General features: G+C 41.6%; 1 protein-coding gene across 3 annotated transcripts in view; it reads right to left on the bottom strand.

Moving 5' to 3' along the window:
- Window positions 1-201: 201 nt before the first annotated feature.
- Window positions 202-24,978, bottom strand: part of TGFB2 (transforming growth factor beta 2) — an 82,608-nt gene continuing 57,831 nt past the window's right edge. For 2 of the 3 annotated variants that reach the window (XM_003999507.6, XM_003999506.6), the window contains 5 exons: window positions 9,643-9,775; window positions 9,409-9,519; window positions 7,731-7,908; window positions 6,378-6,531; window positions 202-3,022 (listed from right to left, as the gene is read on the bottom strand). In XM_003999507.6, coding sequence (XP_003999556.1) covers window positions 2,864-3,022; window positions 6,378-6,531; window positions 7,731-7,908; window positions 9,409-9,519; window positions 9,643-9,775 — 735 coding nt within the window. In that variant the 3' untranslated portion in view covers window positions 202-2,863. The remainder of the gene's footprint in view (window positions 3,023-6,377; window positions 6,532-7,730; window positions 7,909-9,408; window positions 9,520-9,642; window positions 9,776-24,978) is intronic. The other variant, XM_006942972.5, reaches the window with a different exon arrangement.

Genomic DNA, 24,978 nt, shown 5'->3' with positions numbered 1-24,978 from the left:
TGCACAGGGCTTTCTTTAGTCCTTGGTACATATGCCCTGGCTCATGGGCTATAAACCATGACATTTCTGAAGTGAATATCCTTGAGAATAAGAGCACAGTCTTAAAGATGCATGACTTTCCCAGCTTGAGATGATTCTCATTGCAGGAGAGGTGTTCTCTAGTCTCAATGATAACACCATGATAGGAAAAACACATCAACATAGAATTGAAATAATTTATTTACCACTAGAGCACCACAAAACAGACATACATCATGTTAAAATACAGCATAATCAGTCATCAAAATACAAAACAGCTAATCTTATAGTCCATTTCTTTTTAAACCATGCCAACCAGAAAACTGTACTGCTGCTTAACATATAAAAACTGCAGCCCCACCCCACCCGTATACTAACATCTTCCCCTTCCCTCCCGCATCCCTCCCTGCCCGTGGCAATATTTACTTATGGGAAGTAAAGACCTTACAGAACCCCCAAACTTAAAAAAAAAAAGATTCAAGAGATCTTAAAATAGAGCATTTAAAATATTATCAGTGCATTCATGAGGAAAGACAAAATAATACAAAACAAACGTCATTCTATCTGAGAGGAAAACACCTGCAGAAATAAAAGTGATTTACATAGAATTCATCGAAAACGGAAGGAAAAAAAATCAACACACTCATTTCTGGGATTGGGTTACCCCCAACACAAAGATTGTTCACCAGTAGGGCGTCCCCCCTCTCGCTTTTCCAGTTTTCAAATTTGCGAATCCAATTTGTCATTTGATTAACGGCCAGGAAAAGTCAAACATCTAGAAGTACAGGTTATCAGACAATTTCTCTTGGATTCGCACCTCGCCATCCTGCCCTTTAGGTGACGCTGCAAATATTCCGTTGTTTTACCTAGTAACTTTCATCTGACAGTTGAATAAGGGACAATTGGCAAACTGTCGTCTCCTACAAACCCTGGCGGAAGGGTACCTTCCCTGCAACGATGTGGCAAATCATTCATTTATTAAAGCAAGGTAAATTCTCGCCTCAGATCTAGAGAAGTCTCATTCAGAGAAGAAAATCACTTTTTGATCATGGGAGGATTTGGCTTGTACCTTTACAACCCTCAAAGAACACACATGAAAACCTTAACTTCCGTGGAACAAACTGAGTGACTTAGGCTGACCAGGGCGGTTTTTTTTTTCTCCCTTAAAAAAGAAATCAAGAAATATGTAAATCTTTCCATCTCCCCCCTGAACACTAAAAACCTGATTAAAGGAAAAGATGTTTCCTATGAACTGTCTGATCTCTACTAACAATAGAATTCGGTGAGCATACTGTTTAAGCCAAGTTGCAGAAACCTTTCTTAACTCAGCCACAAAGATTCCGAGTTACAGTCAGATCCTTAGGCCTCTGCTAAAACTAAAATATTTCAGCTCAATTATGTATACATCTATAATATTCCCCAATTTTCCTAAAATAGAAGACTGTTAACATCTGAACTGATTAGTAAGGATGCTTAGAAGATGGAGGAAGACTACTGAACTTGAATCTGTCCTTTTTATAAAAGAAAATCTACAGGACAAGTGGACTCAGGTAGCTTATGTCATAATAATGGACAATGCACAAAGCACAGTGGAGGAAACACTATAAAACACAGATTTGTAGTGCAAGTCAAACTATAGGGGCTTTACTCGAAAGTACTGGCCAGCTAAAGGAAACACACAGTTCTGAGCAATCATTAAAAATAGAGCCCCAATTTAAGTCCAATCTAAATCATAGTTGACATTATTACAGAACATTAAAAATATGGTAAAAATTTACACATTGCATGTAAAGTAGTTAACGTTTTGATTTAATAGTTTGCAAAGGAGATCTGCAGATGTGTTTCCAATTATACTGGCTTCTATACCCATCTATTATAATAATATAGGTACGGTTACATATATCTGAAACGAAGGAAAAAACCAATAGCATAGCTATACGGCAATACTTTCAGGTCTGAAGTTTGACCAGTACGTATCAAAAACATTTCAACATTTCACTGGTTTAACTAAACTGACAAAGAACCATTTACAATTAAAAAGAAAAAAAAAAATCTTCCAGACTTATTCTGACTGAAAGTTCCTTTATTAACAGGCTTTTCAGTTTTGAACCTTACAAGAAGCTTCCTTAGGCAGTTGGTACATAGCATGTGCTTTCAGGGTCTTTATCTTAATGCAGGCTGGCTTGGTCATATAATAACTCGCTTGGGTTTTCATCCCGTGAATATGACCCCTTTTTTTCTGGCTCGTTTGAGTTCAAGTTCCTTAAGCCATCCATGAGTTTCTGGCAAAGTATTTGGTCTCCACTTTATACACCTGTTTTATTTTCCAAGGGCAATGAAATGTTCGTTATATCGTAACACACAATAAATAACTCACCGTTAACTCTAAAGGTAAGAACGGGAAGGGTCCCTCTTGCATAGCAATACAGAAAAATCAAGTGAGGCATGGGATAGGAAAAGTATGTACAGCAATTCCACTTAATGGGATTTTCCTGTTTGTTTGGTTGTTCCTTTCACATAATTAACACTAACAAATTCTTCCAGTGTTTATTTTTGTCTTAAAAAAAAAAAGGTTTTGCTTCTTGTCTCTCTCGCTTACAGAGTAGATGAAATGTAGAATAAAGCCTTCAATTTTTTGTTTTGTTTTGTTTCAGATGCCATTTTTAACAAACACAACCACAAACTTCCAACGTGTTTGAACTAGTACCGCTTTTTTCAAAATGTTTTTAACACTGTTGAAGCAAGGCTCTCTTACGTTTTCTTGTTACAAACATTGTCATTGTTCTTGTCGTCCTCATCATCATCACCACCATGTGATTATCGTCCTGCCACTTCTCCAAGAATCTTAGCTGCATTTGCAAGACTTTACAATCATATTTGAAAGCTGTTCAATCTTGGGTGTTTTGCCGATATAGTAGAGAATGGTTAGCGGTTCTAAATCCTGGGACACACAGCACGGAGAAGCAGATGCTTCTGGATTTATGGTGTTATATAAGCTGAGAACCTGAAAGGACACAGGAGAAGGAAGAAAACATAGGAAAAGACCAAAAAAAATGGGGTGGCAATTACTTTAAAAAGAACCATTCCATACTGTTATCAGTCACAGTACTCAGTAGACAATTTAAATTATTTTTGGTCACTTTCCTTCTCTTAACCCCCAATTATGGTCAACTTGATATGTGTTCCTAGTAATCACTGAATTCATCATTTTCCTACAGAATCCTTTTCTCATACATCGTAAACAGATGGTTTTGTAGAAGCTCAGATTGCACAAAATCATTCATTCAACAGATTTTACAGTTTCCCCAAGAATCCTTCACTTCGATCTCTACTTTGCTGCACATACTTGCCTGGCCGTCGAAAAAGCTGATCCTCTCAGTATCTGTTCTTGTGTCTACACTTCTTTGTAACCTAGTGTATATTTCCAATTCCCACCTAGATGAGAGTTCCCTTGTGGTCAGGGATTCTCTGGACTTTGTTTTGACCTGATGGCCCTAGTAAGTCTTCTCTGGATGAAAGGAGACTCCTGCACTCGGTGAAGAAGTGAATATACGGAGAAGTGGAAGAATCACAGGTGTCATTAAAACTACCACCAAAGCTTTCGTCTACCCTTAGCCATAGAAAAAGACACCTGTCTGCAGTGTGAGACCTCTCTGTGCTGTGTCTTCTCGGGCCAATTTAATATCACCTACATTTTCATTTAAAAGAGAAAAAGATGCAAGTCTTTTCACTTATCATTGCTTCATAAATACAATCGAGAGTTCAGCAGTTAAGAGTTAATTAAGAATGATGTTAAAAGAAATCTGTATTTTTACACATTCACTTTCTTACGTTTTGCTTCAAACAACAATGATAATCAACCCTCCATTTAGATTTCACGTGGCAAATGGTAGTGCCTAAGTTGGAGGGCGGATAGCCAGCCCTAAAATGGAATGAAGAGAAAGTTCTAGAGTCGGTTCTATGCCCCTAACTCCATTTTATATCAAAGGACTATGCGACTTTTACCAGTGGAAGTATGTAGGTTCCCCAGTGATGATAAAGAGACATTTCCAAGGATTCCATTAATGTGTTAGGCAAACAGCAAGTGACCTTTTCCTCGACATTCACGGCCATTTTTTCAGCCTAAGACAGAAGGTCTGTTCAGTGCAGCAACACTGACTACTTTATTAAACTACCTCTGGCTCCCTGGGTAACTGTCCAAACCACATATTTGTGACCATGACAGTTATTCTTCCTCTCTCCTTGAAAAACAAGCATGGTCTCAGCCTTCACACACTCCCTCTGTGTATCAGGGAGGGGAATTATGTTTCTACTTGGCAATTGGGCCTTGCCCACATTACAGCTACTGTGGCCACAGCCCAGTTGAAGCAGGCTGGCCAGAGAGCTCAGACAAAGGGACAGACATGAGCAAGCTTTCCTCACATGGCCAAGCACATGGTCAGCCTGGAGTGCCAAAATCTACAGGGGAGTTGGGAAAACAGCTGAAGGAAGGAGAGTCCTATTTGTCAATTTAAAGTCGAGCATATGTAGGCATTTATAAATAAATAGACTTCATGTTCTGCTAGCACATGATTTTTCATATGCATTAAAGAGAAATTTTATAATGCAGATGGTCTAAAATAATTGATAACCCCAAAACTCTTGAATTCAGCCGAATGCATTATGTGATCCTTCTGGCAGCAGATTCATTTTCCTACCCTGCAGTGAAGGCAATTTTTCTAATGCCTCTTTAATAAGGAGATTTACAGAGGCATAACCCCAATGTGTAGCCACATTTCAGGAATTAAACTCAGTAAGACAGAGCAAACGGAGGCCTGGTTATAAAGCCAGGAAGCCTGCCTTCCAAATGCCTTCCAAGTTTTGGTTTGTCACCAACTGTTTGATCCGGGGCAAGTAATCTACACAATCTGGACCCGGATTTCTTTAGAAAAATGAGATGTTTGGACAAGATAACTTTCCATCTCTAAAACCCTACATTATGAGGTACCAGGAAAAAACACTTGGCTTGGACAGGCATCACTACATAGAAAAAGTCTTTGCTGATCTGGGCTACTAACCCATGACATCCAATCTAGGACTTGCTCTCTGAATTAGCCTTCTACCCTCACTGAAGTAACTTGACAGAATATTTAGATTCTTGTTCACTTTGGGTTATGAAGACTTGGAGATCCTAATTTTCAAATCATTTTCACTTATTTCATCGTCTTGCTCTTTACATCTATTCTTGAGTTTGGCATTGTTATTTTAAAGACCACTTTTAACATAAACATTCCTTGTTACTGATAAGAAATTGAGGCTTAGAGAAGTTAAATGACTCTTTAATCTTTATTTTTTTTAATATAATTTATTGTCAAGTGAGCTAACATATAGTGTATACAGTGTGCTCTTGGCTTCGGGAGTAGATTCCCATGATTCATCGCTTATATACAATACCCAGTGCTCATCCCAACAAGTGCCCTCCTCAATGCCCATCACCCATTTTCCCTTCGCCCTTGCTGCCCCCATCAACCCTCAGTTTGTTCTCCGTATTTAAGAGCCTCTTATGGTTTGCCTCCCTCTCTGTTTGTAACTATTTTTGTCCCTTCCCTTCTTCATGGTCTTCTGTTAAGCTCCTCAAGTTCCACATATGAGTGAAAACATACGCTATCTGTCTTTCTCTGACTGACTTATTTCACTTAGCATAATACCCTCCAGTTCCATCCACGTTGTTGCTGCAAATGGCAAGATTTCATTCTTTTTCATTGCCAAGTTTTATTCCATCCACTGTGTGTGTGTACACACACACACACACACACACACACACACACACCACATTTTCTTTATTCATTCATCAGTTGATGGACATTTGGGCTCTTTCCATAATTTGGCTATATAAATGACTTTTTAATTGCCATACACTGGTGAGTCACGATGCCATGCCATCAGCTGAGGTCCTCAAAGTTTTCTTTACTATGACAGTCCCTGATGTAGGTGATAACAGGTCCTCTTTTAGATGGGGACCTGGGTCCCTTCACATCCTAGCTGTATATGTGACACTAAGTGACATATTGATTTTTTATAGCTACCAATCACTTACAGCCGTTGAGAATATAAGATAAAAAGAAAGCAATTAAACAACACTGTCTTCGGGTTGCCTATAATCTCATCGGGGAGGCAAAACCTACTCTTCAAACTGGTCATTGTTACTTCTGATTTCACCTGCAGCCGGCATTCTTCCCCATCACTCAAAAGGATCTCTCCAGCACCCATTCAAGTGTGTTGATGAGTGGGCACCAGGCTAATTAGAATTCACTGGACATACTCTCAGCAGGTACACATTAGCAACCCAAGAATAGAAGAGACACAGGCCAAATACTTACCCTACTGTGCTGAGTGTCTGAACTCCATAAATACGGGCAAGCTCCAGCACAGAAGTTGGCATTGTACCCTTTAGGTTCATGAATCCATTTCCACCCAAGATCCCTCTTGAAATCAATATAAAGTGGACGTAGGCAGCAATTATCCTGCACATTTCTGTTAGAAGAAAGAGCGGTGGAGATTTTAAAGCTGATTTCCCCCACCCCTCATTCCAAGTCAGAAAAATGACTCATTCACTCATTCAAATGGCATCCAATGAGCACATTTCATGGGCCAGGTTCGAATGGTTTTATAGTAATCTCGAACGACTTCCACGATGGAGTGTTACGATGATTTGCTGGACTACTTTCCCTTGTGAATTCTACACCCTGAGTCTTTTGGCCATACCCTTCAACGTCAAACCTTTCCCTAGAATGACTATATATACGCAGAGAGGTGGCTGGAAGAGATCAGTTTTGCCAACCAGCCTTGATTGTCCTTTCAAATATAAAATGAATCAAGTACGACAGCTATTTTCAAGGAACCACCTAAGACATTTTCCTTTGAGAATGAGTCCTTCATTTTATCTCATGTCTCTTGATCCAGGAACGAAACAGAGATCAAAAACCGTGGAGCCTTGCTTAGTGCAACCATCGACTGTGGCGAGCAAAAAAAGCCATTTTACTCATGAACTCTTGGAGCAGTTCTCATCAGTGAGAACCCCTCACTGCCCACCCCCCCTGGCCCAGCTCTCAAAATAAAAAGAGAAACTTCCTCTTATGAGGCTTGATAAGAAACCACAGGAGAACACTAGCACTCTCTCCACCATGAACTCTTGTAAGAATGGGAAATAGATTTGAGTTGCCTTTAGTCCCTCATATTCTGTAGCTAACGACACAATAAATAGCATTCTACTTCTATTTCTCTCATATGTGTAACTATGACAAAAGGTATGACCATGGGCACTCTACTGTTGGGGGTGGGGGAGGGGAGCGTTTTCCAATACAGATAGTGAGTCTTTCCAATTAAGGACCCATCACCATACCCCTCAAGTAAACTTATATTTGCTTTGGGGAGCAAGGAGCTCAATTTCTTCTTCAGCCCCCAGGTGCTTCCGAGAGATCTGGGAAACAACTTCAGGAGCTAATTTTCTGACTTCACCCTTGGTTCATTGCAAGAAGCCGATGACTACAACGCAGAAAAACTGTTTTAAGCCTCTGGGAAGAATGACCTTGGGAGATATGATGGCTATACTGTACTGTATGTACCTGGCCTCAAGCAATAAGTGCAGTTTTTAGGTCAGTTGGTAAGAAAGGGCAAAGGCAGCACAAGAGTCAACAGACATAATTACTTCGTCTTATTTTTATTTCCTTTACCTAAAACAATAGGCTGCATCCAAAGCACGCTTCTTCCGCCGGTTGGACTGTTGTGACTCAAGTCTGTAGGAGGGCAACAACATTAGCAGGAGGTGTGGGGTCTTTCCACTGTTTTTTTTCCTAGTGGACTTTATAGTTTTCTGATCACCACTGGTATATGTGGAGGTGCCATCAATACCTTGAAAAAATGCATTTGGGTAACAAACATTTAGCTTTACCTTCATCAAATATAACCAGCCTTTTTTTTTTTTGCTTTGTATTCTATCACAAATGGCAGTGATGACCACAACAGCATCATCACCTGGCTACAGTCATTCCCCACGTAAATAGGACATAAGAAGACAATTGGAGGTGACAAGGAACATTTCTAACTGCAGCTGCTCTCGTCAGGAGGCAGCTCGGTGTCCAAGTCAGGGCTTGTTGGTTATGAGGATCACCACAGAAGAGGCCTTTGACCATAGTCCAAGGGCAACCTAGGTCGTTTATTTTAGTCAACCCTCAGTTGAGGCCACGTTCAGTCCCTCAGCGACTGAAAAGAACATGCCTTGTCACCCACCAGTCCACTCTCTTCCTAAGACTACTAAACTCAGAAGATTTCTCTAATGAACATAACCCGAGACTTACACTAAATTGCAGTGAATTAGGTTCAAGTGAAACAGAAGTCACCCTTACCTAATGCTATTTTGGGAAGCGGCGAAGAAAGGGCTTTTTCATTTATTTTATGGCATCCTCAACACTTTCCTGATTCCATCTGAGATTTAGAAACTCGAGCTCCCCAAAGCATGCTCAAGAGACTGCCAGTTTAAGCATTTAATCTCCACACTCTAGAGAATCATGGCTAGGTTAGAGACTGAAATAAATCTCTAGACTTCTGGGAGTGTTTTTCCATGAGTAAGGGCCACTGTAGCCTTCTGCATGAGGATGAAGGTCTCAGGTGGCGGTGGTTGGGAAGGGAACTCAGCTCCCAGATGCGGTGGTATGGAGTCCATACAGCACTAGCCCGCAGCACACTTCCTTCTTAACGCTCATCTCCAATCTGGTTATCTAATAAGAGAAGTTGCCTCAAACCCTTGGTATCTCTTCACTCTCCTTGAACTTTGGCTAATCACTAAGAGGGAAGCAAAATAGGGGAAAACTAAAGACTTATAGTTATGTGTTTTTTAAATGATTACAAAAGTCTGATAAGGAAGCCGTTTGCTAGGAAAGGTGGAGGGTTCTGATCCGTATAAGGTTAGTTAAAGAGGCTGTGGTGTGAAGAGATTCCCTTCTGTGAAATACAGTTGTGAGCTCCCGACATTGGGTCTGGGGCATTATCAATGGATTTCCTTGAATGTCCGCTATCGTCGTCTATAATACCAGCACAGGTGGAAAGTTGGTTCGCTTAAATGAAGACCAAAGGGGTTAACGGACTAATAGTTTGGGAAGTTGATGAATCAGCCAGTTACTACTGCCCGGTCATCACCGAGCACTGAGCAACGTAAACAGGGAACCAATTCCTTTGTCCCAATCCTTTCTGCCTTTATATATCTTTATCCAACCATTTTTTTACCCACACAACTAAAACTCCCCAGGCCTCACCAAACAATCCCGATTTCACCTGCAAACTGATTTCGTCCCCCATGAGACTATCAATATAGGCCCTTCCCTCCCCCACCTCAAACGACCAAGTTTCAGTTACCTGCAAATCTTGCTTCTAGCTCTTCACTTTTATTGGGAATGATGTAATTATTAGATGGCACAAAGGTGCAGCAGGGACAGTGTAAGCTTATTTTAAATCCCAGGTTTCTGTCTGGAAAACATGAAGTCAAGGAGGTCATTTGGATGTGTGACAATACCCTTAAATCTGCAATCAACTTACAATAACTTAAGGTCACTGAACAGCTAGGGATGAACACAGAGGGTGGTTGTAAACCTTTATGGTGGAGCCATTCATGAACGGCGTCAGTTACATCGAAGGAAAGCCATTCGCCTTCTGCCCTTGTCTTCACGACTTTGCTGTCAATGTAGCGCTGGGTTGGAGACGTTAAGTCTTTGGATTTGAGAATCTGGGGAAGGAAAGGAGAGAGAAAGGAAAAAGCTCAGCTGGCATATGGACAGCATGCCTAACCCAAAACCATTAACGCTATTCCAATTCATTATCTAAACGTAGCTCCACTCTGGTATCATCCCCATGTATTGTCATTTAATAGCATGGCCGTGAGCATAAAAACATAACACCAGGCCATTTGCCATGAAAAATAGAGCTACTAAGTCATCTGTGTGTTAGGATAAAGGTGACAGGAACCTTAAAGCCAAGTGTCTAAAAGAAAGTGACAGTAGTTATTTTTACTTTGCTGATATAAGCTTTGCAAGATTTCAGCCATAAATTCTATTCCAATAAGTTAATGGCTTTGTTGTTCTGCTTCTCCATTTTTTTTTAATTTGGGGAGCTGGAAGGTGGGGAGGGATAGGAGGAGCAGGCCAGTTCAGAGGATCCATGCCCACACTCTGGAAGGCTCTGAATTAGAAATCTCCTGCTAATAAAGACAAAAAGGTCTCACCCTGGTTTCTAAATCCACCAACATTAATATATGTGGCATGCCTCAGCTTTTGAGGTAAATCTCTAGCTGGGATTTTTACTCTCAATGTGACTTGTTATGATTTATAAAGATATTCCATATCCCACAGACCAAGAATGAATTTGGGCAGGAGCAGTCTGGCAGTGTGTATTAAGAGCCTGAAAGCAAATCAGCCTGAACACTGAGACTTCAGAAGGATTCATTTATTTCAAATACGTAAAGAGCAACTATAGGGTTTCTATAGGAAGTGAATGTTTTATGTGGTTTTTAAAAATTCTGTCTGTCTTTAAATGATAGGGTTTTATGAACCAGTCAAACCAAGATCCCAGGTCTCCTAGAGCTTTATTAAATCCCTACCCAAACCTGTATCTTGCCTTTCCTTAGTACCTGGGGTCTCAAGCCCTATTATGTGATACCTGCCCCTCCTGATATTAAGTCTAACTACTCTGTGCTCATTTCATACATGTAGGTTTAGTCTCTCCATCAAGTTCATAAGCTTCCCCATGGCCATGATCACATCTTTGATTTGATGCCATTTCAAAGCACTGAACTCAATTTAATCACTGTATATTACATGACTCTCTGAATACCCAGAAGACTTATTTACTCTCCTTTAAACCTTGCAAAACAAAAATGCATACTCTTCTTGCTGATTTCAAAATGAACTTTTCTTCCCTGTGTATACATGATTTGTTTCAGGTACTTTTGCAACAAACGCTTCCTAAGATATTTGGTGTTATGGTCGACTTTTTTCTGGATCAAGTACATTTAGAAAAGGAGAGACATTCACACAATTGAATTTTGGGGGGCCTTCAGTGAATTTTAGACAAAACCTACTCTACGGTCTTGCCCCTGAGGCTCAACAAACTCCCACTAACTGAAGACAATCTAGAGGCAATCATGATTCTACCACAGGCAAGAGATGTTCTTTGTGAATTAAAGGAAGAAAGTAAACATGGCTTGAGGGCTGTGCTCACTGGGTTCTGGGCTTGGCACACATGATTTCATTTCATTTAATCCTCAAAACATTCCTGTAAAGTAGATTGAGGAAACAGAGACCTGAGGAGGTTAAGTAACTCATGCAGTGCCTCATGGTGAACACGTATTGAGAGAGGATTCAAAACAATCCCCTAATTTTCCTGTTTCAGTGCTGGATTTTGAAGGCCAAAGAGTTATGGGGGTCAGTTTTGAATCATGATTCATGCTTACCCCTTTCCAGGTAACAAAAAACATTCAGTGATAGAAGCAGAGATTTTTTAATAAGATTATAATAAATGTTGGTACAAGACGGAAACATAACGTGTGGAATGTACACACAGTTAATGCAGTCATAAACCTGTAACTTTAAAGGTACAGCTTAAGAGCAGTCCACTTCTCTGTAAATCAAACCATGTTTTGAAAACACTCCCAGTTGGGCAAATAAGACACTACACGTCCAGTTCATAATTAATGGTATGATTAATCTAACAGGATAACAATGATATAACAATGGTTGAGAAGTTTTCAGCATTTCCATCTGCCTCACTGCTTAAAGATTAGTAGGAAATCCAGGGGCCCTTGGGTGGCTTAGTCTGTGGGGTGTCTAACTTTGGCTCAGGTCATGCATGATATCATGGTGTGTGGGGTCTAGATCCGCTTCGGATTCTCTGCTGTCAACGTGGGGCCCAGTGTCTCCCCCACTTGCACGCGTGCGCACGCGTGCGCGCTCTCTCTCTCAAAAGTAAACATTAAAAAAAGATTTTAAAAAATCAGTAGCAAATCCAGAATTCATTTTTCTGATGTTAAATTTCTTCCCCTCATCAACCTCCTATAATGATGAATTATTTCATAATGCTTTTATTGGCTTTGCTCCTAATCAGCACATTGTTTTCGTTGTTGTTATTAATTACATATTTTGCATATATAAAATATATCAAATGTCTATGATATCTAGCTCTGATATAAATATATAGAGAGTCCCACTGAAGACACAGAATTTGTTTTAACCACCACATTGACCAACTCAGCAGGGAAAACACAGACTGGTAAGTCTATGGAAATTCTTCACCTAGAAAGAAGAGGTAAATTTAGATGATCTTGCTTTAAAGGCAGACCAAAACGGAGCGAGAAGATTCTGAAACTTGTTTTCTTTCTTAAATCTCATTTTCTAGTAAGTGGTCCCTCGGCCACAAAACACCACGAGGTTCTGACAGCAGACAACTTCATATTCTCATAGGACTGAGAGGTTCTCTATGTCTTCTCACCAGCTCAAGAGCAAGCCCATTTAAACCACCCAAGAATGACAGCTAGTTAGCTGCCCCCTTCAGAAACAGAGAGGTGGCTTTGGTCTTGTGGGTTTGCTGTCTCAAACTTTATGGCCAAGGAGGTCTTAAACCGACTTGTTGCAGTGTAACTCCATTCTTTCTTACCCAGTCCTCAGTGGAAACAGGAAACAGCTGCTCTCCATCACTCATAGACTATCCCTCATATTCTTGGAGACTATTATTAAGTCCCCCTCAGCATGCCTGCTCTCTCTCTCTCTAAGCTAAATAAACCCTGTTCCTTTAGCCCATATTTAGAGGGGCAATTTCCCAAACCTTTAATCAGTTGGGTCACTAACTAGGATGAATGATGCTATATAAAAATACTCCTCCTACAGCTTCATGGTGCTGTTTCAAAACTGGCTAGAAAACCTTCTAATCACATCTCAGAGTCTCAAATCTTAACTTGAAAGGTATCTTCTTTCTAAGAATAGGCACAGCCTCCCTATTCCCTGTTTATCTTCCATTTATCACCCACACAAAATTAAACTGGAAGGGAAGAAAATCAACCCACTGCTATTATCGATTAGTACTTCCTTAAATTCAAGAGTTCATACAAAAATGACTAGATCAGTCAACTCCCCACTCTATTTTAGCTTTTGCTGTCTGTCTCTCTCCTATCTCCTAACAAGTGTATTGAATGTGAACAGTCATGGGAATGCAGCTGTTGTTTTTTCTAGAGCCAAACTCGCTTCTAAATTCCTTTATAGATATCGTATCATGACCAAGATAGTTTAGTTGAACACTAGAAGCTTTCTTAGCTGTCCTCCACTTAGCTGGCCAGATTAACCAGGATTCTCCATTTGTTCTATAATATATATTAGCTTATGTTGGGGTTCATTTGCTGGAAAGCTACTCTCTACTATGTTCCAAGCACTTCTGATCTTACCCGTTGAGTCGTATGCTTAGCAAGTATCAATTGTACATGTTTCTAAACTTGTTTATGATAGCTGGACTTGATATTATAATTTTACAGGTGAATTAAATGGCCTAGAAATGATGAAATACGGGACCAAAAGTGAAGAGAGCTGTTGCTTCTGTGAAAACCAAGTTGAATGCTTTGGAAAGTCTTCATACATACAAGTTGCTTTAAAATAGTTTTTTTGGGGGTGCCTGCGTGGCTCAGTCGGTTGGGCAGCTGACTTCAGCTCAGGTCATGATCTCGCAGTCCGTGAGTTCTAGCCCCGTGTCGGGCTCTGTGCTGACAGCTCAGAGCCTGGAGCCTGCTTCGGATTCTGTGTCTCCCTCTCTCTGACCCTCCCCTGTTCATGCTCTGTCTCTCCCTGTCTCAAAAATAAATAAACGTTAAAAAAAAAAGTTTTTTTTTTAACAGTTTGGTGGTTCCTCAAAAAGGTAAACATAGAATTATCATTTGATTCAGTGATTCCACTCCTAGTATATACCCCAAAGAACTGAAAGCAGGGACTCAAACAGATACTTGTACCCCAATGTTCATAGCAATGTTACTCATAATAGCTGAAAGATGAAAACAACCCAAAGTGTTCATCAATAGATATACAAACAATCTAAATAAAATGTAGTATATACACATATCAGAATATTATTCAGCCATAAAAATGAATGAAATTCTGACACATATTACAACATGGATGAATCTTGAAAACATTATGCTAAGGAAGCCTGGGAGGCTCAGTTGGTTAAGCATCCGACTCTTGATTTTGGCTCAGGTCATGATCTCACGGTTCATGAGATCGAGCCCCATGACTGGCTCTGTGCTGGCAGCGTGGAGCCTGCTTGGGATTCTCTCTCTCCCTCACACATGCTCTCTCTCTTTCAAAATAAACATAAAAAAAAACCCATTATGCTAAGTGAAATAAGCCACACACAAAAGGACAAATATTATATGATTTCATTTACATAAGGCAGCTAGAATAGGCAAATTCATAGATACAGAAAGTGGAACAGAAGTTACCAGAAATGGAGGGTAGGTAAACAGGGAGTTATCATTTAATGGGTACAGAGTTTCTGTTTGGGATAATGGAAAATTTCTGGAAATAGTCAGTAGTAATGGCTGTATGACATTGTGAATGCACTTAATGCCACTGAATCGGGTACTTAAAAAATGGTTACAAGGTAAATTTTATGTATATTGTACCACAACAAAGTTTTCTTCTAATTTTAGATGTCAGAGAGACAGCTATTGAAGAAATAACAATAGGAATAATCTGATAAAAACCTAGAAGGATCCTGCACGCCCGTCGCTCAGCAAATTGGCCTGAAACTTCTTTCTTATTCAAAGAAACGAAAAACCCCAAATTGTAGATGATGCCTAATGGATGTCGTTCACAAAAAAAATACAACATGCGTTGGCAATAGGCAGAGTCAGAGTCCAAGAAAAGCCCTTGGCCTTTTATAAAAAACACATATATATGGTTTAAGTTAAAATACTCATCCCCCACACTCACTCACTCCTGTTTCTATAATCCGCCCGCCCCTTTGACTTTTTTCAAGTAACAGACCAACAACTGTTTCTGACCGAATTAGAAAAGACAGCTTCTAATACACTGACAATGAGATTTAGCTGTCTCTCACTTAGCTACCACCCACAGCGGTATGAATGTTACCTTCATTACATTATTGATATACACACATTATCTATAATACGTGCAAAATACCCACATACTGCCTTTGGCAAGGCAGTGAATTACAAGACTCCCTACACAAAAGGATCCATTCATCTCTCTGCCACTGGAAAGCAGCCAATCAAGAGTGGATGGAGGCAAAAGTCACTGATGTTACCCAATCTTTTGGGGGAGAAAGAAAGAAAGGGGGGACTAGATGCAAATTACAGCCAGAGGAAAGCTTAGTCTTAAAGGTATAATGTTGTAAATCAACTCAGGATTTGGCTTAGACACCAAGGGCGATACCCATTCCGCTCCTAGGAGAGGCTGCAAAGAGGTATAGAAAGCATTAGGTATTTTATTTTACTTTGCATATGCAAACATCAACGGACCCACAGGAAAACCAGGGGGCCAATTCAACCACACTTCTAATGGAAAGAGAAATGTAACAATAGGGCTGTAGAGAAAAACCGGATCCTGGTTAACCAGTTGTTGTTTTTAAAGGCATTTAATGTTTTTATTGTACTTAACATTTAAGTGTATTTAAATGTTTGCGGTTACTTGCACAAAGTGATTAGCAGATGCTGAATTAAGCGTTTACTCTATTGGCCACATTCTCTCAGATCTGCCTGACCTCACATTCTCTAACTTTACTGGCATGAAGCGTCCGTGTTAGAAAGGCACTTGGGGGCCATGTGTTCCAACCCATACGATTCATTCTCTAACATTTTGGTCTCTGTCTGAAGACTACTCATGAAAGTAGCCTCACTACTTCTTGAGAAAGGCCATCTCGCTTCTGAGTAATTTGTATGCTGTAATTTTCCTTATCTGGGATTTTCAATATCGGAGTGCCTAGGGGGCTCAGTTGGTTGAGTGTCCGACTTCGGCTCAGATGATAATCCCGTTAGTGAGTTCGAGTCCCACGTCGGGCTGTCTGCTGTCAGCGCAGAGCCCTCTTTGGATCCTCTGTCGCCCTCTCTTTGCCCCTCCCTCTCTCTCTCTCTCTCTCGAAAATAAATAAACATTAAAACATTTTTTTTAAAGAAAATCTCCTTGGGGCGCCTGGGTGGCTCAGTCGGTTAAGCCTCCGACTTTGGCTCAGGTCATGATCTCAAGGTCCGTGAGTTCGAGCCCCGCGTCGGGCTCTGTGCTGACAGCTCAGAGCCTGGAGCCTGTTTCAGATTCTGTGTCTCCCTCTTTCTCTGACCCTCCCCTGTTCATGCTCTCTCTGTCTCGAAGATAAATGTTAAAAAAATAAAATAAAAAATAAAGTCTCCATCAACTAGCCTTCCTTAATGACAGTACCACTGCTCCACATTCATACAGTCACTTGCATTTATTCAAACATTTGCACGTTTTCACGTTTTTTAGTCTTCCAAAGAACCCTGTGAGGTGGACGTGATTATCTACAGTCTTTATTATCTACAGTCTTCAGCTAATGGAAAGAGGCTGAAGTACTTACTTGGGTTACCAACGCCCTGTAGGATAAGTCTGGACTGACATGTTGCCCTCTGAATTCCAGCGGAAAGGGCTCCCCCATGTTGGATTTTGCTCTCCGGTACAGATGTAAAATGCTTTTTCCACGTCAGGCACCAGCCATAAGAGGTGGCTTCTCTCCACTGCTTCCTTCAGGACAAGGTTTGAGGTCCCTCACCATCTTTGTCACGCCCCTTTTCAATACTCCTCTATAATAATTTCCTCAACACACTCAGGTGCAATCTAGCAGAATGTGGAGAATATTACAGAATGTGCCCCGCGTGGAAGAGAGGGGCTCTTGCCCTCCTTGTTCTGGTCGCTATTTTTGAGGCAAACTATTTACTTTTGTCAGCAACCACACCACACCATTGAGTCAGGGTAAACGTTGTATAAAATAAAACTTTTGTCCTGACACACAAACTGTTAGGTCAGATTTTCTACCCCAAATCCTTTCTGGAATGACATGGAATAAAGAGAAAGAAATGAAGGAAGGCAAAAAGGGAAAGGAAAGTTGGTCTATCTAGGCCCATGGTTCTCTAACTTCAGCCTGCATTGGAAACACCTGGAGGGCTTATTCAAACACAGATTGTGCAGCCCCACCCCCCAGGTTCTGATCTAATAGGAATTTGCCTTTCTAACATATTCCTAGGTGATGCCCAGGCTGCTGGTCCACTCTGAGAACCACTGCCCAAGTCTATGCTTATGCAGTTCATTCTTGCAGTTGGTTAAGTGCAAATTACACATTATCTGTCTTAATTTGGAACTTATTGGACTCTGGCCTTTTGGGATCTCTCTGAATTTTGTTTGTTACTCAACGTATATGCTATTCTTTGTGGCCACGTAGCATCAGCAACTTGGTGCTTCATCAAGGTGATGAGAACAATGTTAAGTTACCTAGAGCCAAAACCATACCCTGTTGCTGGGTCCTTGGGTACTTCTTTCCTGGTGGGCCCTGTTTCTTTGATCAACATCCTGTGGTTATGTTGCACGTGGCAGCAAAAAAGGAGAACTTCACTCGTGTAAGGTGTGAGGCCCAATTTAGGCCAGGAGTCTTGCCCATCTTTGCCAACTAATAACCGGTCCTGTGGTCCCTTAAGTTTCTTTGAAGAACCCACGGGGTTTGCCAAGTGCCTTTGGAAATCATTAATGCAGTGAAAAGTTTCATAGGCTTTGAAGTCAGGCAAACATAAACTATCACTTACTGGATCTGTGATTTTCTTATTTATGAAATGGGTTAATAAGACACCACCTTCTATGTTTGTTAAGAGAATTAAACAACACACAAGCAGAGAAAGCACCTATCACATTGCTGGTATTCAGTAAATGGGAACTATCATGATAATTATGTTCCTTATCTGGTCAAAATCTTCCAGAAGCTTCTACTATCTAATGAATAAGCTTCAGATTCCATAGGTCAGTATTTCAGACACAACTTGTCACCAATCCGTCATCCCAGACTCACCTCTCATCCCTAGAAACCAAATCTAAACAGTATCCCTAAAATATATATTCCACATCTCAACTCTGCATTTAGACCGGTATCCCTCAGGACACCTTCCCCACTCCTCCCATTTTTACTTAAAAACAAAAACAAACAAAACAATAATGAAAACCTTCCTATTCTTCAGCCTAGCTTTTCAATGAAATGGTTACTTTCACTCTGAAGTCAATTTTCTTATCCTAGGCCCCCAGCAATTACTGGGGGTGCTGAATAGTCAGCCCTTTGCCCACAGTGGCCTCGAGGGTAATGCTGCATGAGTGTAAGTATCCATTTTTTTCAACGGGGTAGTTAGTAAGCTACTAAAAGAGAGAGGGAAGCATGCACTTATTTATATCTCCATAATCCTTGCATTCCAGTTGGTTGACACTGGAGGCTTCAAGAATAACATTCACTGGGGCGCCTGGGTGGTTCAGTTGGTTAAGAATCCAACTTCAGCTCAGGTCGTGATTTCACGGTTCGTGAGTTCGAGCCTCATGTCGGGCTCTCTGCTGACAGCTCAGAGCTTGGAGTCTGCTTCAGATTCTGTGTTTCCCTCTCTCTCTGCCCCTCCCCCACTCATGTTTCTTTCTGTCTCTCTCTCAAAAATAAATAAACATTTAAAAAATTAAAAAAAAAAAGAACACATGTTCACTGATTTAATTTTGGAGATTCGACTCTCTGGGTCGAAATCTTGCTAATACCAGCATTTACTCTCATGCAAAGAGACACTCAGCACACTGATGAAAGTGTTTCTTGGCTTATCCACAGGAGGAACAACAGATTCTCCAACATACCACTTACATTGACTGTGGAGGAACCTTTTGCCCACATGACAAAAGCCAAAAGCCAAACCAACCTACATGTTCCAAAATATTTAATACAATCAGTTAATTTGTTTAGTTATTCATCCATTTGTTGAAAAATTGCTGGGCCATCTTATATGTGCCCGAGTCCTCATTTATTCATTTGTTCCCATTTATTTTAGAGCTCACTCCCTCCAGTTTAGTTCAACAGATATTAAGCACTTGCTGTGAGCAAGGCATCGCCCTTCTGTCCAGGACAATAAGATGGTCCCTGTTCTTAATAGTCCACACGCTAGTAAGGGAACGCAGACCTCTCAACAACAATTTAAAGCGATGTGTTCATGGGGCAGAATGAGGTCACCGAAGCCGGGCACTTCCTGGAGCAAGGAGATAGCTATCAACGAGGTAAAAAGGTTAACTACTAACATCTGAAAGGCTGGCAAGAATCCTGGGCACTGTGAGAACGCAGTCCAGGGCACAGAGATGTGCTGGCTCATTACAAAAGAGAATAAATAAATGTGTTTTCCTTTCTCTGCAGGACTCCTTCATCCATCCTAAGCACTATAAGCTTGAACTTAGGGAGAGTTTGCTCGGTAGGCATGTTAGACTGCCAGGGCTGCCTTAACAGAGAGGCTTGAACAAGCAGAAATTCACTCTACCACGGTTCTGGGAGCAAGAAGCCAGAAATCAAGATATTGACTGGACCATGCTTCCTGGGAAGCCTCCAGGAAGCCTTCCTTACCTCTCCCAGCATCTGGTGTCTTGCCAGCAATCGTTGGCATTCATTGCTTTGAAGCTACCTAACTTCAACCTCCGCCTTTGTCTTCACATGGCATTGTCCCTGCACGTCTGTCTTTACACAGTCATCTCTTATAAGGACGCTGATCACACAGAATTAGGGGTTTACCCCCTACTGCAGTAGGACCTCATTTTGACTTAACTGATTGCATCTACAATGACTCTATTTCCAAATGAGGTCACATTCTGGGGTCCTGGGGGGTTAGGACTTCAACATATCTTTGTTGAGGGGACATAATTCAAACAGTAGGTGTTCACAGGTTATCCTGGGTTGCGTATGTTCGAAACGCTCTATGAAGTCCTTCAGAGCAAAGGACATTCTGGCTCGTATTCCGCGGAGTCTTCTCCACTGAATTTGCACAGTCCCTTCTTGGTAAATTCCGATCGACTCATTAGAAAGACGCACACAATCAAGTGACAAATAAGCCCTTGGACAATCAGTCTTTGAGAGTGATAGAAACGACTTCTTGGAATTTGGGGGTGCCAGGTGAGCATCCGACTTCACCTGTGAGTTCAAGCCCCACATGGGGCTCATTGCTGTCAAGGCAAAGCCCTCTTCAGATCCTCTGTCTCCCTGTCTCTCTCGGCCCCTCTCCCGCTGTCACCCTCTCTTTCTCTCTCTCTCTCAAAAATAAGATAAAAACATTAAAAAAATAAACTACTTCTTGGAATTTTATGTACACACATCACAAAGATTATGTATGTATGTGTGTGTGTGTGTACATCTCAAGGACAGAAAAAAATCATCACTGTAAGCAATTTTATACTGCTTTTTTACCCTTCTATTTAATACATCTCTTTGTGGAATGAATATAAGGGAGAAAAGGCAAGAAAGAGCATCTGCAAGGGAAGAGAAAACAGGGCCTTACAAAAGAATCAGAAGTGGGTGCAATGGTTTTTCTTCCTGCAGACACAAATGTAGCTCTCCGTTCCTGCTGCCCCATAGCCCCCCGTAACACTGCTGGGTCGCTCTGGGGGTGCTTGAGAAACTGACTGCTGATTATCCTTCAGAAGTGGCTGAGCAGACCCGATACTTATCTTGCTGTTGCCACCGCCCTGTCTTGTAGTTGCCATGGCTCCTTTGAAACTGCATCCCTCTAAGGCTGTATACCTCACAAGAGCTTCGAGAGAGTCTGCACAGTAGACTCCCAGGGAGTACGTATCGGCTTCAAAAGAAAGACACACATAAAAATACAGTCTCTCTGGAGCTCAGATATCTTCATTATTATGTCACGACCTTAAGTCTTTCTCCTTATAGTGCAGAGTTCCTGTATTACGTATACTCATGTGCAATTATGATAAAGAGTGGCACATATAGATCATTAGTGGTCTTTATGGAAAGGTCACCAGATACGTCTTCAAGCTACACACACACACACACACACACACACACACACACACACACAGGAAAGCCTTTCCTCTATGATGAAAACACCTTATAATTCTCTATTGTTTCCTTCACGTTTTTAAACTCCTCTACAGATGGGCCTTTGTACTGACTGCACATATGCATAAACAAGTAAATTCATTTCCACAGGTCTGAGGGATGAAGGAGTCCTTTGTGTGAACAGAAAGTCTCTCAGATGTCACAGCTCAATAGCATTCATAAGACCGTCATATATAAATCACACAGCAGAGAAAACACATTCAACTGCACACAAGTCACATCAGTATAGGCAAGGAAAGAGATATGTGCAGGACAACCTTCAGTGAAAGCATCTGAAAGGAAACTATGTCAAGACATGCAGTCATGTCAGTCCTTGTGGCTGGACCACACAGCCTAGTGCTATGGAGTTTGATAATTCCAGTTGTTTCCTGCTGTGAGGGGAAGGAGTGTCCCCAAGAAGACTGCAAGCTCTCCGGGGCCACATCTTCTGACTTTCTTGACTGATCTCCCTTTCCAATTCCACTCTGACTTAATACCAACACACACATACTTGAAAACCACACTTCCAACACCCTTTCCTACTTCCTGGCTACCAATAACACATCTGGCCTACATTATAATTTAAGTCCCTTCTTATATTCAGCTGAGAACTTTAATTTAGGGGGTGTGATTATAGAGCAATGAGTCAAAAAAATAAAGTAATGAGCCTGGTTTTTCTGCAAACAGGAGAGTTTATGGGTTACCTAAGAATATCAGTCTAATTAATCTCTTACGTAATTTTCTTTTACCTCCATGGTTATTATCCACTTAACCAGCATTAGCTCTGAATATATAGCAAAAAATGAGCAGATAAGTGCTTCTTTCTTTATCAATAGTTAGGTACCTTTCAAACAAACGTAGCAGAATTTTCAAACCCAAATAAAATGTTTCTCAAAAGAGTCCCCTTGGGATATGACACACTTATCTCACAACATTTCCTCGTACTTGAATCTTAGTTTGAAATGTTTCTTAAATTCATTGGAAAATGTTTGTTGAGCACCCACTACGCACCAGGCGCTGTGTTCCGGGAATTTGTCCCTCAGGGTGGAGATGAGACCAGAAACGAGATAGAGACACAGCAGAAGATCAAGCACAGCTAAATGAGAAGGGAGGGAGCAGGGTGCAGCGGAGGGCGGAAGTAGGAAGTATCGGGAAGAGGGGCCCTGAGATGCTCGGGTGACCACGAAGGCCTCTCTAAGTGGGTGACATCCAAGGAAGCACCTAAGTGAAAAAGAGAGCAGGAAGAAGCATGTGGGAGGAGGGCACAGCAGCCGTAGGCTTTAGGAGGGAGTGAGCTCAGGTGTTTGAGGCACAGCAAGGAGGCCAGCACGGGGGAGGCGCCTGAGTGAGGGAAGTCAGGCTGGGACAGGTCCAGACACAGAAAGGACTTTGGCTCCTAGGCCAAGTGAGGTGAGAAGCCATTGCAGGACTTTGAACAGAGGATTTAGATCTGACCAACATCCTAACAGGAATCACTCATAACTGCTGTGCTAAACACAAGCTCTAAGGGGGCTGGGGTGGGAGTCGTGGAGGGTGGGGAACGGCCAGACCAGCCAGAAGGCCATTATAGAAGTTAAGAGACGAAAACTGCTTAGACAGGCTAAGTAGCAGCAGGCATGGTCTGAGAAGCAGCTGGATTTCAGATCTACCTTTTGAAAAGTGTTATCAGGTAGGAAAATTCATTGCTTTCTCTCCTCCTCTTCAGCAGAATTTTGGCAGTTTTCAAAAATTAACACTACCTTTCTCGGAAGTTTGGATTTGTTTCCATTGAAGGAATTCCCAGTTATGTAGCTGTAGGCTCTGAGCACAGCCCTAGAACAGCAGTTCCAAAACCAATTCTGAAAACTTGCTATCAAGAAATAAACATCTGGGGGCGCCTGGGTGGCGCAGTTGGTTAAGCGTCCGACTTCAGCCAGGTCACGATCTCGCAGTCCGTGAGTTCGAGCCCCGCGTCAGGCTCTGGGCTGATGGTTCAGAGCCTGGAGCCTGCTTCCGATTCTGTGTCTCCCTCTCTCTCTGCCCCTCCCCCGTTCATGCTCTGTCTCTCTCTGTCCCAAAAATAAATAAACCTTGAAAAAAAAATTAAAAAAAAAAAAAAAAAGAAATAAACATCTGTCCTCCTTTGGGACAGTCTTCACTCCAGTGGAGGTTGTAGAAAAGTTGGCATACATTAACAATATTTTTAAAAACTGGAGCCTTATTAAAATCAATCCAGGAAGTATATATCATGCCTGTTCATATGGTGGTGAAGCAGGAAGAGGTAATAAAGACGCCCGCCCCGGGGTCAGCCACTCCATAATCATTCTTCGAAAAAGCTTTCTTCAGAAGAAAAGCAAGACACATCATGGCCCCAGCCCGCCATTGGTGCCCTTAGAGTTTCGATACAGCAAACACGCGGGGCACTGCAACCATGCCTTCTCCCCACAACCCTGCACTGCCCCAGTGATAACAGGAAATCGGTCAGAGGAGACCTCGTCCAACCAGAGATGACTGACAAAATCACAAGCCATCTCTAGGGGAAATGCAACCCATGTTCTGGATGACATGCAATAACGCGTCCCTCACACATCCAACGCACCAGGCACTTTACATGGATCCTCCTCGCGGTAACTCATTAGACAAGCACCAGTATCTTCATTTTATGACGGAAAACAAGCTCAGAAACACGAGTAACTGGCAAGAGCAAAAAGCTAATAACCAGAGGTGGAAGATGAACCCAGGGCCCACCGGCTGCAAAGACTCTCTTCTCTCCCGTGTGGAGCTGCGCATCGGGAACTGAATGAGACCTCCATGAGCAGAACGAGTTGGAAATAGTATTTCAGGAGGCTCTGAAGCAAACTCCAGCCATTGAGAACCTGACCCTGCAGCAGTAGAGGCCGGGCTGAGTTTCCATTTTTAAGAGATTCTGAGCAGATCATACATTTAAGAGACTGTTTCTTGTAAAATTTCAAACTCAGTGCTTCGGAAACGATAGGAATAATAATGATAGCAGCCACGGAATAGACCTGCCTTGTGCTAGGGGTTTCCGTGCGTTCTCTTTTTGCTTTCCAAAGTCCCGGCCAAGTAGGTGTTTTTACCCACATTTTCCTGATGGGGAAATCGTCTCATTGACGTGAACCCACACTGGCCCAAGTCCAGAGCCCTCAGTGTTCCTACTTGTATGGTAAAGTGGTCCAGAGCATGGCCTCTGGGGCCAGTCTGCCTGGGTTCAAACACGGTCTCTGCATGGCCTGGGCAAGTTATTTAACTTGTCTGTGCCTCAGTTTCCTCATTTATAAGGCAAAGATAAGAACCCACCTCATAGAGTTATTATAAGGATTAAACGACTCTATTTAAAGCACTTAAAAAAGTGCCTAGCATACAGTAAGCCTGTGTTAGCGATGATTATCATTACTGTTACTGAGTTCTATTACACAAAACAAACATGGAATTATTAATTACTATTGCATGATCATCAACATTTCTTTGAATACAGTGGGGAACGACTACTATTCACATCACTTTTGGGGTCCTGTCTGCTCACAAGGTTAACAGACATTTGGTAATTTCATAACAATGCAAATGATAACGATCCGATTTTCTGACGAGGCAAGCATGTCATTCGATCAGTCTGAAAAAACCTGAGATATTAACAGCCTTGTGCAAACAAAGCATTGATTATACATACCTCATGGCTTTTTTAAGTGGGTTACTTTACTGTATGTGTCTCCAATGTGGCACCAAAGTTAGGATCAGCATTAAGGGGACCGTATGCTGTAAAATTCTGTACAACAGGAGCAAAGTATAACTTTTTTTTTTTTTTTTGGTAGCACTTTTTGCAAGTCT

This window comes from Felis catus, chromosome F1, assembly GCF_018350175.1.
Source record: "Felis catus isolate Fca126 chromosome F1, F.catus_Fca126_mat1.0, whole genome shotgun sequence".
Taxonomy (NCBI): Eukaryota; Metazoa; Chordata; class Mammalia; order Carnivora; family Felidae; genus Felis; species Felis catus.
Note: the sequence above shows the minus strand (reverse complement) of the source record. Positions and strands in the feature narration are given on the sequence as shown.